The 13,997-nt window shown below is 37.3% G+C and overlaps 1 protein-coding gene across 7 annotated transcripts in view; it reads left to right on the top strand.

Annotated features, from left to right (window-relative positions):
* Positions 1–13,997, top strand: part of AASDH (aminoadipate-semialdehyde dehydrogenase) — a 20,751-nt gene extending 6,754 nt beyond the window's left edge. For 5 of the 7 annotated variants that reach the window (XM_076336298.1, XM_076336294.1, XM_076336296.1 and 2 more), the window contains 10 exons: positions 905–1,146; positions 3,861–3,967; positions 4,421–4,593; positions 5,140–5,332; positions 5,850–5,968; positions 7,318–8,155; positions 9,255–9,418; positions 10,025–10,150; positions 11,442–11,573; positions 12,654–13,997. In XM_076336298.1, the coding sequence (XP_076192413.1) occupies positions 905–1,146; positions 3,861–3,967; positions 4,421–4,593; positions 5,140–5,332; positions 5,850–5,968; positions 7,318–8,155; positions 9,255–9,418; positions 10,025–10,150; positions 11,442–11,573; positions 12,654–13,061 (2,502 nt within the window). In that variant the 3' untranslated portion in view covers positions 13,062–13,997. Of the gene's footprint in view, positions 1–904; positions 1,147–3,860; positions 3,968–4,420; positions 4,594–5,139; positions 5,333–5,849; positions 5,969–7,317; positions 8,156–8,958; positions 9,173–9,254; positions 9,419–10,024; positions 10,151–11,441; positions 11,574–12,653 lie in introns of those variants that run through there. The other 2 variants (XR_012995173.1, XM_076336300.1) reach the window with 2 other exon arrangements.

The raw sequence follows: 13,997 nt of genomic DNA, 5'->3' as shown, positions 1-13,997 counted from the left end.
GTAATCCTTTTTTCCCCCTTCTTTTCTTCACTATAACTCACTAAAGTTAAAATGATTGGTTGAAAAGTGATGATCTTCACCTATTACTGGAAGAAAATAACCTGGTAAGAAATAATTCCATTAATTTTCCAGTCCTCTTACTAGAGAAAGTAGGCAAGAATGAGAGTGAGGTATGTCTGTTAAAATAATTTGCTGTTTCTTCCCTTCAGTGAAAGGGCTCTGCATCACCAGTAGTTTTATAGAAGTAGTTGTATTTAAGGAAGCTGGGTTTTTTCTTCTTTTTGTTTCTTTTCTTTTTCCCTTGCTCATTTTAGAGTGTGATGTGAAAGCTTTCAGAAAAACTAATCTTTGTAAACTGTTACATTTACACGAATCAGCAACAACCCAGAATCTGGCATCCTAGGAATTTTTAGTGTGATGGAAAGGTCTTTAAATGTTCTATATGCAGGTTAATCAGATGTATAGGTTATATTTTAGCTGTAACATGCTGGAATGAAGGGAAAAAAGCTCAAACAGTAACATTGAGAGAATACTGTGTCTGCTGTTTTCTGTTTCAGAGTAGTTAACATAAGAACTAATGCGCGCACACTTTAGGTAATAGCTGAGACACAACAGGGAACCCATAATGCATCTAAGTAAAGAAGAAACACTGCAGAAGAACATAGATTGGTGCTGATAGTACTCATTAAAGGCTTCACATAAGAAACAAAATCTCGCAAAACACCAGCATGATCTATACTGGTATCTGATGGTTGATGCCATCTACTGTACGTAGATGATTGATAAATACATCTGCAATATAGCTATGCAGTGGATGTGATAAAGCAGGAAGAGGTGTACACATATACTGAAAAAATATAACAGATCTTTTTCTTATCTCTTTTTTTTAACATGTATCATTCAGGCAACACCAACACTTCTCAGAAGGTTTGGAGCTCACATTATTAAATCAACAGTGTTGTCTGCAAATACTTCACTTCGTGTCTTAGCCCTTGGTGGTGAAGCATTTCCTGTACTGAATGTCTTGAAAAGTTGGAAGCACAAGGAGAACAAAACAAGTATTTTTAATCTGTATGGTATTACTGAAGTGTCAAGCTGGGCCACTTGCTACAAGATTCCTGAAGAGGTTTTTAGTGCTGATGTTAGGTAGGAAAATTTACTGTTTTCATGGCTTGGCATGTGAATGATGAAAATCACTAGAAATAGAACCTCAGTCTCCTGTTTCCTTATGAGTGTTTATGCTGGTAGAAGTTACATTTGGTTTTTATGTAGAAATAGACTAATCCATTCTCTCTTGCTCTAATACAGCCCCCTCAAGTAAAAGTTGTTGAGCGATTCTTGAACAACAGAACTGCAGTCTGAAATTCTGTGTGCTTGTAGACCTGTTAAGTTTCACATAATGTGTCATGATGGTTTCTGTTTTAGTCATCTCTGCATCTAGACCTTTTCCTCATTCCAGCCTGTGATTCCACAGGCTGAACCTGGACTAGCCTAGTCCAGGGTGTACTGTCTCTGAATATGTGGCAGTATTGAATCAGTGTTGCGCTTCTGCAGGCAAACGGCTCCTACCCAATACTCTTGCTCATCATGAGGCTTTTCCGGTGAGATCTTGCATGTTCAAAGAGAAGAAACCTAACATAGCTGTCTGAGAGTAAATAAATGGGGCTCTGTAACTCTTAATCGTAGCCTCAGAACAAAGAGGTACTCACAGCTTAGCTCTATCGAGTTCAGAATGTTACGTCTGAGATTTACTCATTTTAAGCAAAAATGCTCAAAGATGACTTTCAAATGTAATCAGTAGATACATGTGTGCTTCTTACTGCTACCGTGCTTTTGCCTACAGTGTTTAAAACGCCACAAATAATCGATTAACTGGAGACTAGGTACTGGTTTTTTTCTAATATTGGATAATACACTATTCAGCAAATGATCCCACTGATACTACTTGACTAGTATGGATGACAGAAATTTGTCCAAAGTGACTGACCCAGGGTCTCACTCTGCCATTTTCACTCAATTACTGACTTTTTTTGTTCACTGTATTTTAAAAAGAGAGTTGCAGGAGTGTCAAGGTTGTGAAAGGTACTTCCAGTTAGCTCAGTGTTTTATTTGCTCTCTGAAATGTGTAATTATTCCCTGGCTTGAGTTAGACATGTCCTACGAAATGGGATGTTTTGGACAAATGATACGATGTATTAACCTGGTACTTAAACCCTTGAAGACTGAAAACGGTGGATGGTCATAAAGTGTTATTAAATTATCATGCAAAACTCATTTTCATTCTAGTTCCTCTGAGTTCAAACATTACCTTCACCTCAGTGAAACTGTTTTTTCTACTCAAAAGTTTCTGTGCCCCAGAGATAATGTGTTGTTCTTCAGTCCTAACTGAGGTGTGGTTAGAATGCTGGAAGTTTTTATAGTCTCTGACTGTTGTCTCCCACCCTTCACCTCAGAGCCTGTTCCGTCTAAGCCTCACTGCAATGGGAATTAGGATTCCTTTACAGTAAGCAGCCCCAGACACAACAAAACCAGGACCGACCATTTTATGTCGTCTTTGTTTCTTAGTATTGGTAGCACAGTTGGAGTACAGTGGGCTTTTATTTTTGCTAGCTGAATGATGAAAACTGGCAGAGTTTCTAGAGAACGCTAGAAAATGAAAAAAATAGCACAAAGTTAGTACCTTAGTGGTCTGCACCCCTCTGTTTTTTAGATAAGTTTGGCAAAATTAAACGTCTAATCCCAAGTCTTTTAATAATAATCTCCAAATGAGGTGTTGTTTGTTTTTCATTTTTGCTGTTCTGTGGTATATGTAGGAATCTTGGGGTTTTGTTTGGCAATTTTAAATTCTACTCTTTTTTTGGTTTTGTCTTTGTGTTAGGACTTCCTCATGGTGTGGGGCAGACACATTGAATATCTGGGATACTTCCTCATACCTATTTGTCAAGTAATTATCTCTTGAAGCTGACCAGAGGAAGGAAAAAAAGGAGGACATTCTCACTTGGCAGAAATACACGTTTTACAAAATTTGACTGCTTTTTGGTCAACTTGAGATAAAGAATTCATTGACTGATGAGAGAAAATGAGAAGTTTCAACAGCCTAAATAACAGGAGTTGAACAAGAACTGTTAGGTTAAAATATGATACTTTATGATAGAAATTGAACTGGAACCCATGCCTAACTTCATATATTACCAAAGTTATTTGAAGTTACTTTGCTTTTTAAATTTTGCTTTACTGAAGAAAATATATTATTCTCTACTCCCACTCAGAAATATATTCAATAAATGAGGTTCTGCAAGTGCTTGAAGAGGCTAGAGAATGAAGGGAAAGGAAGGAGTTGGTGTGCAGCTCAATAGAAGTCTAACAGATAGATGACATTGAAATTACAGTTTCTTTTATTTCAGTCTTTTCTGAAAGAGTCAACTGTACTTGTTGCCACAACATCAGTAATAAAATAGAATAAAAACTCAAACTAGGTAAGACAGGGAAAGAATGAATTAGAAAGCAGTTACACGTGTTTAAATTGGTTGAGCTTGATGGGAGTTTCAACCTGGGGGACTTAAAAACTGGCTGAAACTCTTGGGCTACTCTCAGGGTATTTTAGGGTCCATTCAGGCCTTATTTTCCATCATTCTGTGTTTTTTGGTATATGATAATGAAACCCATGCACGTTGATGAGGTTTTTAATTTTGAACAAATTGAGATGTTTTTAAAGAAGAAACATTTGTAGAGAGAAGCCCCAAGCATCTTTTGCTCTAATACCAGTCCTTTAAAAGACTGTATGCTAACTCATTTCTGGAACAGTTATTTTGTGTTCAGAAGGGAAAGGTTTTTACTGTTTCTCTCTTTAATGTATTTAGAACTGATTTCCCTGTACCTTTGGGATCACCGCTCCTTGGAACAAAAGTTGAGGTCAGAGATACCAACGGTTCTGCAGTTCTAGAAGGCGAGGGACAAATATTTATAGGTTATTTGATATTTCCTATCTTCTAACATACTTTCCTTAATTAATTGAGTTTTAATAGTACAGTGATCATTTTACTTGGTGTCTGCCTCTGATATACAGATTAATATAGCATTTTAAGTTCCCATTGGGCTGAGAACCTTCTGGTAGTATTTTAGGTTGTTGGAATGATGAACAGGAAATTACCATCATTTTATCTGTAGACTGTGATTTCATTATATTGACTTTTTTTCCTGCTTGCATTTTGACATTCTCAGTTGAAGTAATTTCTGTGTATTAACTGAATTAACTGCATAGCCCAATTTGTACATTGCAGAAGTTTAGACATTGATGATAATCTTTTAGTACTTCTTACAATGCTTGCTAGAGTTTAGGAGAATTTGATAAAATACTCTTTATAATTTTCATTTACAGTTGGCCATTTAATACATATGACCACGATCTTTTCTTGTGTAGGTGGTGAAGAACGAATCTGCTTTCTTGACGATGAAATAACTGTACCCCTGGGTACAATGAGAGAAACAGGGGATTTTGTAAGAGTGCAGAATGCGAAGTTGTTCTTCTTGGGTCGGAAAGACAGTCAGATTAAACGTCACGGCAAACGTTTTAATATTGGATGTTTGCAGCAGGTAATTTAACATCTAGTGGGTAGAGTATGCCAGTATAAAAGAACAGCGATAAGGAACACATCATTATCATCAGAAATGGATACTTACTCATTTTCAGATGACTTTTAGGAGTCTAAAAGAAATTGGGAGGGTGTATTATCAAAAATCTAGTCACATAATTTAGAGAGGAGTTTGGTTCTGAGTTCTTGGAAATCTGTTTTATTGTATGGTTTCTTCCAGCAGAATTGAGAACTGTGTAAACACCTGAAAAATACTGAGCGTTGCACTGCAATGCTTGTATAGTGATTGTTCTACAAGATTGAATGGCAGAGTCATGGAGTGTATCTCATTCATGTCATGTAGGCAAATAATACATGCATCTCTGAGTTTATTTTTATGTGAAGAAGTACAAACTTTAGCTACAAGAGAAGGTATTTCATAGGATGTTACATAGGAATGCAAGACATAAAAATTTTAAATGTGTACTTTTTAAAGTTGTCATTTTTACTCCCTTTACTCTATGGATGAACTGCGTCTCAAAGCAAGAGTAATATTTTTTAATTACAGGCTGCTGAAGATCTTTGTCAGGTAGAAGCTTGTGCAGTGACCTGGTATCAGCAGGAAAAACTTATCCTGTTTGTTGTACCCAAAGATGATTTAGAAGAGAGCGAAACACTTAAAGAACTCCAGAAAAGTCTACCAGCTCATGCAGTCCCTGATGAGCTTGTACTGATTAAAGCTTTGCCTTTAACATCACATGGTAAATGAAACAATTAAGTACCCTTGCCACTTATTTTAATGGTGTCTCTTCCTTTTTTAAATTTTATTTTTTTATTGACCAAAATCCGGTACCTGATTCATGCTTTTTAAATATGTAGATTAGATAACTAACTCCTAGTAGGAAATCATGACCACATAGTATGTTTTCTTGATAATGTTTCATTCGAGAGTCAAAGAGTAGTGGTAAAACCCATTTAGTATTAACGCTGCACATTTCTTTTCTCAGTCATTCCTGTTGCAGTCTGCAACAGAACCCTGACTTGAGCTGGGGATGGATCAGGCCTTGAAAGTGGGGTTATGTGGGAGGCTAGGGTAAATTTTCAAAAACCTTATTGGGTTCTGTGTAGGTGATTGACTGGGTAAAAAAAAAATACAGGTGCAGTTGAGTATGAATAAGGAAGTGTACAAGAATAAAGTGACTATTTGGGCAGAGCAAGTTTTGGAAGTGTAAATGCTAAAAGAGCAATGAAAAAAATTGTACTTTATTTTCTACAAAGGCAAAGTTGATGTATCTGAACTGAACAAGATTTACCAGAACCATCTAAACTCCAGAAGGCGTGACAGTAAGCTGAGTGGCGCAGAGGAATTGTGGGAAAGATTGCAGTATTTATGGAAGGTAGTATTTTGAGCTGCCTTTTTATCTTTGCAAGTGGATCATTATGCATGTGTCAGGAATTAAACAGTTTTAAGAAGTATGACTAATGCAACCAGAACATTCTAGCTGCCTATAGATTTAAGCAGTACAGCTCTTTCTGTTCAGTTAATACTTAAATAGAGTTGTTCTGCAGTGGCCAAGAGGGAGTAATTTATGTTTCTCTCTCAGATAAAACTGCAGGCTATGAGGTATAAGCAATTAGCATAGGAAGGACGTAACCTGTCAGTAGCTTTTTAAATACTGCTTCACATGCCAAAGAAGGTATCCCTAAGGGAAACAAGGAACTGGGACATGAAAAATTTGTACAAAACAGCTACTGTGTTAGTAGAGTTTCTTGTTTCTAAATATAATTATGAATTGAAGAGTCTTTTTTAAAATAGGTGGCACAGTTGCGTAATTGTCTCTTGGACTGTCTGTTTGTATTGTTTCTAAATTTCTGTGCTAAAGACTTGTTTTTCAAGGTACTGAAATGTGATGCCAAAGAGTATTACCACCCCCCACCCCCCACCCCCCACCCCCCCGCAAGATAGACCTCCAAGTTTCACCTGAAAGTGGGATTTGCTGTGGCTAGGACTTGAACAAGTAAATGTAGTGAAATTAGTAACACAATTTGCCTGTGCTGATACTTACCGTATTGGTGGCTATAGAAATAATAACCCAAAGGGATGGGATGTGCCCTAGACCTATTATGGACAGCAGAAAGCGGCTTCCAAAACCAGAGGATTTGGACTTCACACCCAGATTTAACAAGCAGGGAGTGCAGTGAGAGGAGACATAGTAATTGCTGTTTATGGTAGTAACAATGCCAAATCCAAAATCCTTCATGAATTGAAGGGGTTATAGCTTCAAAAGTAGGTAGATAAGTAGGTTATTTAAATAATTCAGAAGTAAAAGATACCAGTTTATGTAAGTTTTATTAATAAAGCATCTAAACCAATTTTATCAAAAGGCATCAATGTTTATCTGAAAATTGTCATTAATAAATTGTATCAAGATTGAAAACAGCCAACAAAAATACAGCACAATTTGCTTTAATTTCTTAGACTGCAGAATTGGAATTGAGCAAAACATTTTGTAGCACAGAACTAAAACTCCCTGTTTCCTCATTCCTCCCCAACTCTTGTTCCATCACTACCTCTATTAGCACTAACATGTTTTGTGTGATTTTTTGCAGAGTAGTGAGTTTCCTCACTTGATTTTTAGGGGGACTTCTGGGTATTCAGGTGGATTTTACCCAACTTGAGTTTTTGTGTGTGTGACATGGTGTAACACCCATGGACTGTTACCTCTTTCCTTCTTCTTTTCTCTAGTCTGTTCTGGGTCTCCTAGGTGATTCCACCGGAATTTCTAAAGATGCGGTATTTCTGTACAGTGGTGGAGATTCGTTAAAGGCTCTACAATTTTATGATGAAATTGAGATGCTAGTAGGCAAAGCTGTGCCTGGACTCCTTGAAGTTATTCTCAGCCGCTCGATTGAAGAGGTTTATAGACATATTCTTAAAATTCTGTTTCCAGATGAAGACCAATTAATGAATTATGACAATGTTGTGAAAAGAAAATTAAGTGGGAACAGTGGAGAGGACTTCCATGGAAAATATATTAAACTGAAATCTGAAAGAGGTCTTGAAGTTGCTTCAGGGTTAATTTCATTTATTGCGCTAAGCAGAGGAAATCATTTTTTTTCTATGAATTTCACCAAGTCTTTTATGCAACCCAATAACACAGTACAGGTAGGAGTGGAACTGTTACAGCAACCATCCTTTCTGCATTTAGTGACTCCAAGTATAATGAAAAGCCATGCGCAAGGGTATGAAATGGAGAACAGAATTTTAACAGTTATGAAAAAGGCAAATAAAACCGACTGTTGCTCTGTACAGCAGATCCATGCAGAATGTAGTCATGTAACAACGGCAGAGTTGGCATTATGCATAAGATGGAAGTCAAATACAAGAAAATGTGTTGATGCGTCACCACTGGTTATAATACCATCTAAAGAAGAAGTATCTGCATCTGTATATGTTGGCTCTCACTCTCGTACAATGCAGGCAATTGATCTAGATTTGGGAGAAATAAAATGGGAGAAGAACCTTGGAGATCGTATTGAATCTTCTGCCTGCATATCTAAGTGTGGAAATTTCATTGTTGTTGGTACGTCTTTTGTTTTAGCCTTTATTTTAAACTTTTTTTTCTGCTAAATACAAGATGAATGACAGAGAATCTCATTTCTTACCTCTGAATGCCCTCCATCTACGCTTATCCATAAACTTCCATATCTGCTTTAGAACTAATGTATTGTAAAATAGAAACAGAAGGAATTTTCATGATAACCAGTGATGGAGCTTATCTAACATACACACTTGTTCTTTATTGTATGCCAATTTGTTAATAAGGCCTTATTAAGGAATAGTCAATGTGTACGGTTTCTTTGTAGTGGTTGATTGTGACCTTTAAACTGTTTTTTTTAAATAGTATGGAAAGGTGATACAGTCTTAAAATGTTTTTAAAAAATTGATAGAGGTAGAAATTAGTACGTGGTGCCTCAGATTATTTTTCAGAGTTTAATTATCTCGTTTGACTCTTCTTTTTGGAAATGTAAAGAACATGTTTGGATAGTTTTTTGGTTTTGTCGTATCCGTTGTCACCAGCATTGTCGTTATTCATCTTAGTGTTATCTTTTTAGCTAATACATATATATCATTGGTTAGCACAGATGTGCAGGTGGTGAGGGGGTTTTTTATGCAAAGCTAATGTTACCATCTTTGTGCTAGTATTTTGATTGCTATTTACTCTGATAACAAAATTGAATGTTTCATTAGAACTGAAGCGGTTTCTAGAACTACAGTTCAGTTTTCATTAGAAAACATACAGACTTTATTCTTTCAGCATCTTTGTTTTCAGAAAGGAAAATCAGGGAAAGTGGTAATTAAAAAAACATTCTTCTCCCTTTTCAGCAACTCTCCATGTCTTCTAGTATTATTACTGTAAAATTTGATAGAAAGGCAGTGAAATAAGTATATTCTAAATGTAACCTGGAAAGAACACACAGAACAATCAACTTTGAATGTATGAACTAACAGCAAAGACTTTGAGCTAAAAGAAGAGGAGGAGCTTTGGAAAATGTTTTGAAACTTTACCTCGTGAGTCATCTTATTTCTTTCCAGCAGTGATGCAGCTAGCAGCATAAATCACACCATAAATACAATTATCCGTTATCCTTCTTTCCCCTGTTGTATTTTATTTTGCACAGGTTGTTATGATGGCTTAGTGTATGTACTTCAAAGCAGCGATGGAGAAATACACTGGACTTTTGTCACAGAAGATACTGTGAAAAGCTCTGCGGTGGTAGACCCTTCCAGTGGACTAGTCTACGTAGGATCACATGACCAACATGTGTACGCTTTGGATATTTATGTAAGAACACTGACTAACTTTTATGTGTAGAAGAATAAATATCCAACTTAGACCCTATTTGTAGTACACCAGATGAAGCTCCACTGGTGTTGGTATTCTCAGGAGTCCACAATTACAGTTTTGAAATAGTTAGGCCTGCTTGAAGTGGGGTTAGGATTATGTGGTAGTAAATAGTTTTAGTGGTGGTCTCAGCTGTGGAGTGATGTTCTTGTGCTACTAGTCCTGGTTGAAACCAAATCTTAAGTTTTTTAGTTACTAAATTCTCTGTGGGTGTTTCAGAATAGGGTGCCCACCTACAAATATAACTATGGCTTAATGGTGGAGAGAGAATCTTGCATTCTAAAAGAGTAGATGAAGGGAGATGGAAAGTAAGAGGGGCAGATAGTGCCTCTTCATTAGCTGAATTTCTTTTATTTATTGGAAGAGAAAGTAGCCAGTGGCATATGTGTTGCTGTAACAGCGTGTAGATTATATCTTCACTTCTTAACTAGTATTTGCTGAGTAAATGCAGTGTTTGATAAGCTTTGACATTCGAAGGTCTTTGTAAACATGATGAGCTTTAACTCCAACTGAAAAATTTATTTACCTTTTTTCTTGTGCTCACAGAAAAAGGCATGTATATGGAAGTTACATTGCGAAGGTGGAGCTGTGTTTTCATCTCCTTGTCTAAGTTCATTTCCACATCATCTTTATGTTGCTACACTAGGAGGACTGTTACTGGCTGTAAACCCAGTATGTACCTTTGCTTACACATTGTCTTTGATCCCAATCTCAAATTTAAATGAAACCAAAATGCATTTCTGAAGTTAAGATCACTTTTCTGATGAAAGGAACTGGATGATCATATGTTACCATAAGATATTTTTCACTTGAGGGTTTTATTATTATACACAAGGTTACCATAATAATTCCTGTATTTCAGAAAGCTGTCTAGTGATAGAGAACTGAAGTGACTTGCTTGAATTTACATGCTGACTGTAGGTCACAGTTGGAATCAGTGTTTTCTCGTTCCCATATACTACCTTAGCAGTTAAACCAGTGAGTAAGAGCATGTCTAGATTTCCCCACCCCACCCCCTTTGACAGTAGGTTTAGGGAAAAAAAAAAAAATACACAGAACTTTCTGAAATCAGAACAGAATAACATTCCTCTTACTGTTTCCCTCCCTGTAGTCATTTAAAGAGCTGTCCCCCTTAATCTTGGACTCTGCACTGGGGAAATGGCATTCTCGATAGATGTGGAGCAATTTCATGGTTTTCTGAGGCATTGTTGGCTTACAGCTGGTCCTGCCTGATAAAAGGAACAGTCACTCGGAGCAGCTGTTCATGTTTTTGTACTCGCACAACCCAGAGCATCAGTCCTAACCACCTTTACCTCCCACCAACTACAAGTTTCCTCAGTAATAACCTAGTGTTAGACCAGTGTATGGTTTTGCAGCTCTAGTGGGCTGTGGCTGAGAAAAAACAGATTCCCCCCCAGCCCCGTAATCCTGAGTAAGAGGTAGTTGAGAAACCCAGCTGTAACTCCAAGTGGTTATTTGTAAAACTAGGAATGTGCAGGCTACATTAGGAACTTATTGTGACAATCATAGATTGTGGGTTGCAGCATTTCCTACAGTATTTATAATTTATGACATAATCAATATGACTTGCTTTCAAGATATTCTCTTCTTCATTGGTCCTCGTCACATACTGAGGAGCTGGGAATGGAATAAAAAAAGAATGTCATTTTATTAAAACTGCTACTACTACACTATTATCATTATTATTTTGCTTAGGGGGAGGAAGAGAAGGGTGGAACAGGGGTATTGAGTATCCCAGGGAAAACACTAAACATTTATTGGAATAAGATTTGAAGAGTAATTTTGCTTCTGGTATGAATTCTGAATGGGAGAAGCCTGCTTTTCTTTGCATTTTTGGTTTTCTCCCCAATTCTTAAGGGCTGGGTCAAGCTGTGAAGGAGGGGTTTTGTGCAGCTTCTTACAGTTGTGTTAAGCATCAGATATTCTATGCTGCCATTTACAGGTGACGGGGAATAAGATCTGGAAAAGCTTCCTGGGAAAACCACTCTTCTCCTCTCCTCACTGCAATGAGAAGTACGTGTGTGTTGGGTGTGTGGATGGAAACTTATATTGTTACAGTCATTCTGGAGAAAAGGTAAAAGTGGAGGTGTTGGGTTTTTTCTGTTCATCACAAAACCCTGAATAAGATGCTTTATTAATACTGTTTTCTGAAGTTTAATGATTAACATATACCTTTCTGTGAACCAAATAGAAGAGTCTGTCTGTTGTTATAAAGAGGAGAAAGTAGAAAAACTGTTTGTCTAGGGTAGTCCATGTAGTTCATGGCAAAACCGCAAACTCTCAAGTTGCTTGATGCAGTAACAGAATTTCTAGTTCAGAGCTTACACCCAAAGTAAATGGTCAAGAGTAGTGCCAGCAAATGAAATGGTATAGTTTTGTTTTTGGAGTTTTTCAAGCATGTTTAAAGCCATCTCTTCTGTAAGATGGTGGCAACTTAGAAGTAAAGGTTTCTTAAAGCGTTTATGCATTTATCAAAAGATATTGACATCACCGCAGAGATATGCCAAATCATAATTCTGGCAAAATATGTGTCAACCTTCACACTGAATTAAATGAGAATATTTTTTTAGTTCCTCAGAGATGAATGTGGTTTGTACCTGGTATTAAAACAACTGACACTGTTTCTCTTTGTTTGCCTGAGATGCAGTATACATGGCAATTCCTAAGCCTTTTCTGATTATAAAATATGTATTAGCCCATGCCCTGCTCTCTGTCTGCTTGAAGCAGTGTTGCAGAATTGATACTCTCTTGAGGAGGGATCTGCACATCATTAGCATGAGCAGAGGAAATCTATATTACAAGAGGAGTATTTGCCTTTTTGGCAGAGTGGCATGTTAACAGAATTCTCAAAGTTCATTACTAATTGTGGTACAACAGCCCAAGAATATCCTTTTCTCAAGTTGGCCATCTTTACATGGGCCTCACAGAAGGTAGTAACTCTTGCACATCTATTTTATGAGTCTTTTATCCCTTACTCCATGTGCAAACCTTATCTTGTAATTTGACAAGTATTTACCAGCCCTCACTGAAATCTCATATGCTCTTGAAATAAAATGCTCTCCTGTCAACAACTAGTCTATTAAAAAATTACAGTTGCTGTCAAACTGATAATGAGAACAACCTTTGATAATGGGTGGTTATGTTCTTTCTGTAGGTTTGGCAGTTTTCCACTAATGGACCGGTGTTTTCATCTCCATGCATCTCAAGTTTAACTATGCAAGAAATATTTTTTGGCTCCCATGACTGCTTTATCTACTGTTGTAACATGGAAGGTAATTTACTGTGGAAATTTGAAGCCACTTCAAGTGTATATGGAACACCATTCGTTTTCCAAAGTGATGACTTAAAGAACAAAATTCTTTTGGCAGCAGTATCTACAGATGGCAAAGTGTGGATCCTGAATGCCAAAAGTGGAACAGCAGAAGGAGTAGATAAGCTTCCAGGAGAGGTTTTCTCTTCCCCGGTAGTATGGGGAACAAAACTTGTTGTTGGTTGTAGAAATGATTATGTTTATTGCCTAGATTTGTATATAACAGGAAAAAAAGAACAACTAAGATGTTAGGCTGCTTCCTTTTTATTGTTTACATTTGTAAACTAAGAACTCACAGGTGCTCTCTACCTCTTTGCCTATTTTACTGTAGGCAAGAGGAGCTCTTTGCAGACTTCTCAGGTAGCATTTTGTACCAGGCAGTGTCCAGAGTAGGTAAAGGGATGTTTGTCAACTTGCTGTACTGACTGAAGGAGGATGGCTGCTCAGCACCCATCCGGAAGTTTCACTGTCCCCCCTCATTTCCCAGCTCCGATTCATTAAAGAACATGTTTCAGGTGGTTTGGATCTGAACGTTGTGCTTTGACCTGCGTAGTAAGAAAATGAAAGTCAGTAGTTCGGCTTCAAACACTTGCAGGACTGGGAGAAACTGTGGTAAGGTGCCATAGTCTGCAGCTTGGAATAACATGCTTGTCTCCCTGAGGGAGGAATGTATTCCTCTCTCTGAGTCCAGCCTAGCTTGTGCCCTCAAGTTCCTTCCTAGCCTGTGCCTGGTTCTTCCATGCATCGGACTGGTGTTTGTCTAGTCTGATGAGGTTTCTATGCCGTGGCAAGGTAACCCAAGCCCTTTTTTGAATCTAACTTTTAACTTGATTTCTGAACACATAGCCTGCACTGCATATACCTGGTAGTAGTGACCTATTTACTATAGTTTGTATAAACTGAATATTCATCTTTTGTGAGCCTAGGCCCTCCTTCGCCTTCAGTTCAGCCAAGCATATACTTAAACTCCGTTGAAGTCAGTAGGAGTTACTTGTATTCTAAAGTGGAGAATATACTTACATGTGTATATTTATTAAATTTCAATGACAGGTATAGTATGAGTTCCACGATGAAGTGTGTACTGTTCAAATCAACCATTGTCAAATCATTTTTTTTAAGAGATTTAAATGAATGCTTTCTACAGTGTCTTTACAGAGAACTATTAATAAAGGGTTGTGTAAATTGGTT

This window comes from Aptenodytes patagonicus, chromosome 4 (genome assembly GCF_965638725.1).
Source record: "Aptenodytes patagonicus chromosome 4, bAptPat1.pri.cur, whole genome shotgun sequence".
Lineage (NCBI taxonomy): Eukaryota > Metazoa > Chordata > Aves > Sphenisciformes > Spheniscidae > Aptenodytes > Aptenodytes patagonicus.
Note: the sequence above shows the minus strand (reverse complement) of the source record. Positions and strands in the feature narration are given on the sequence as shown.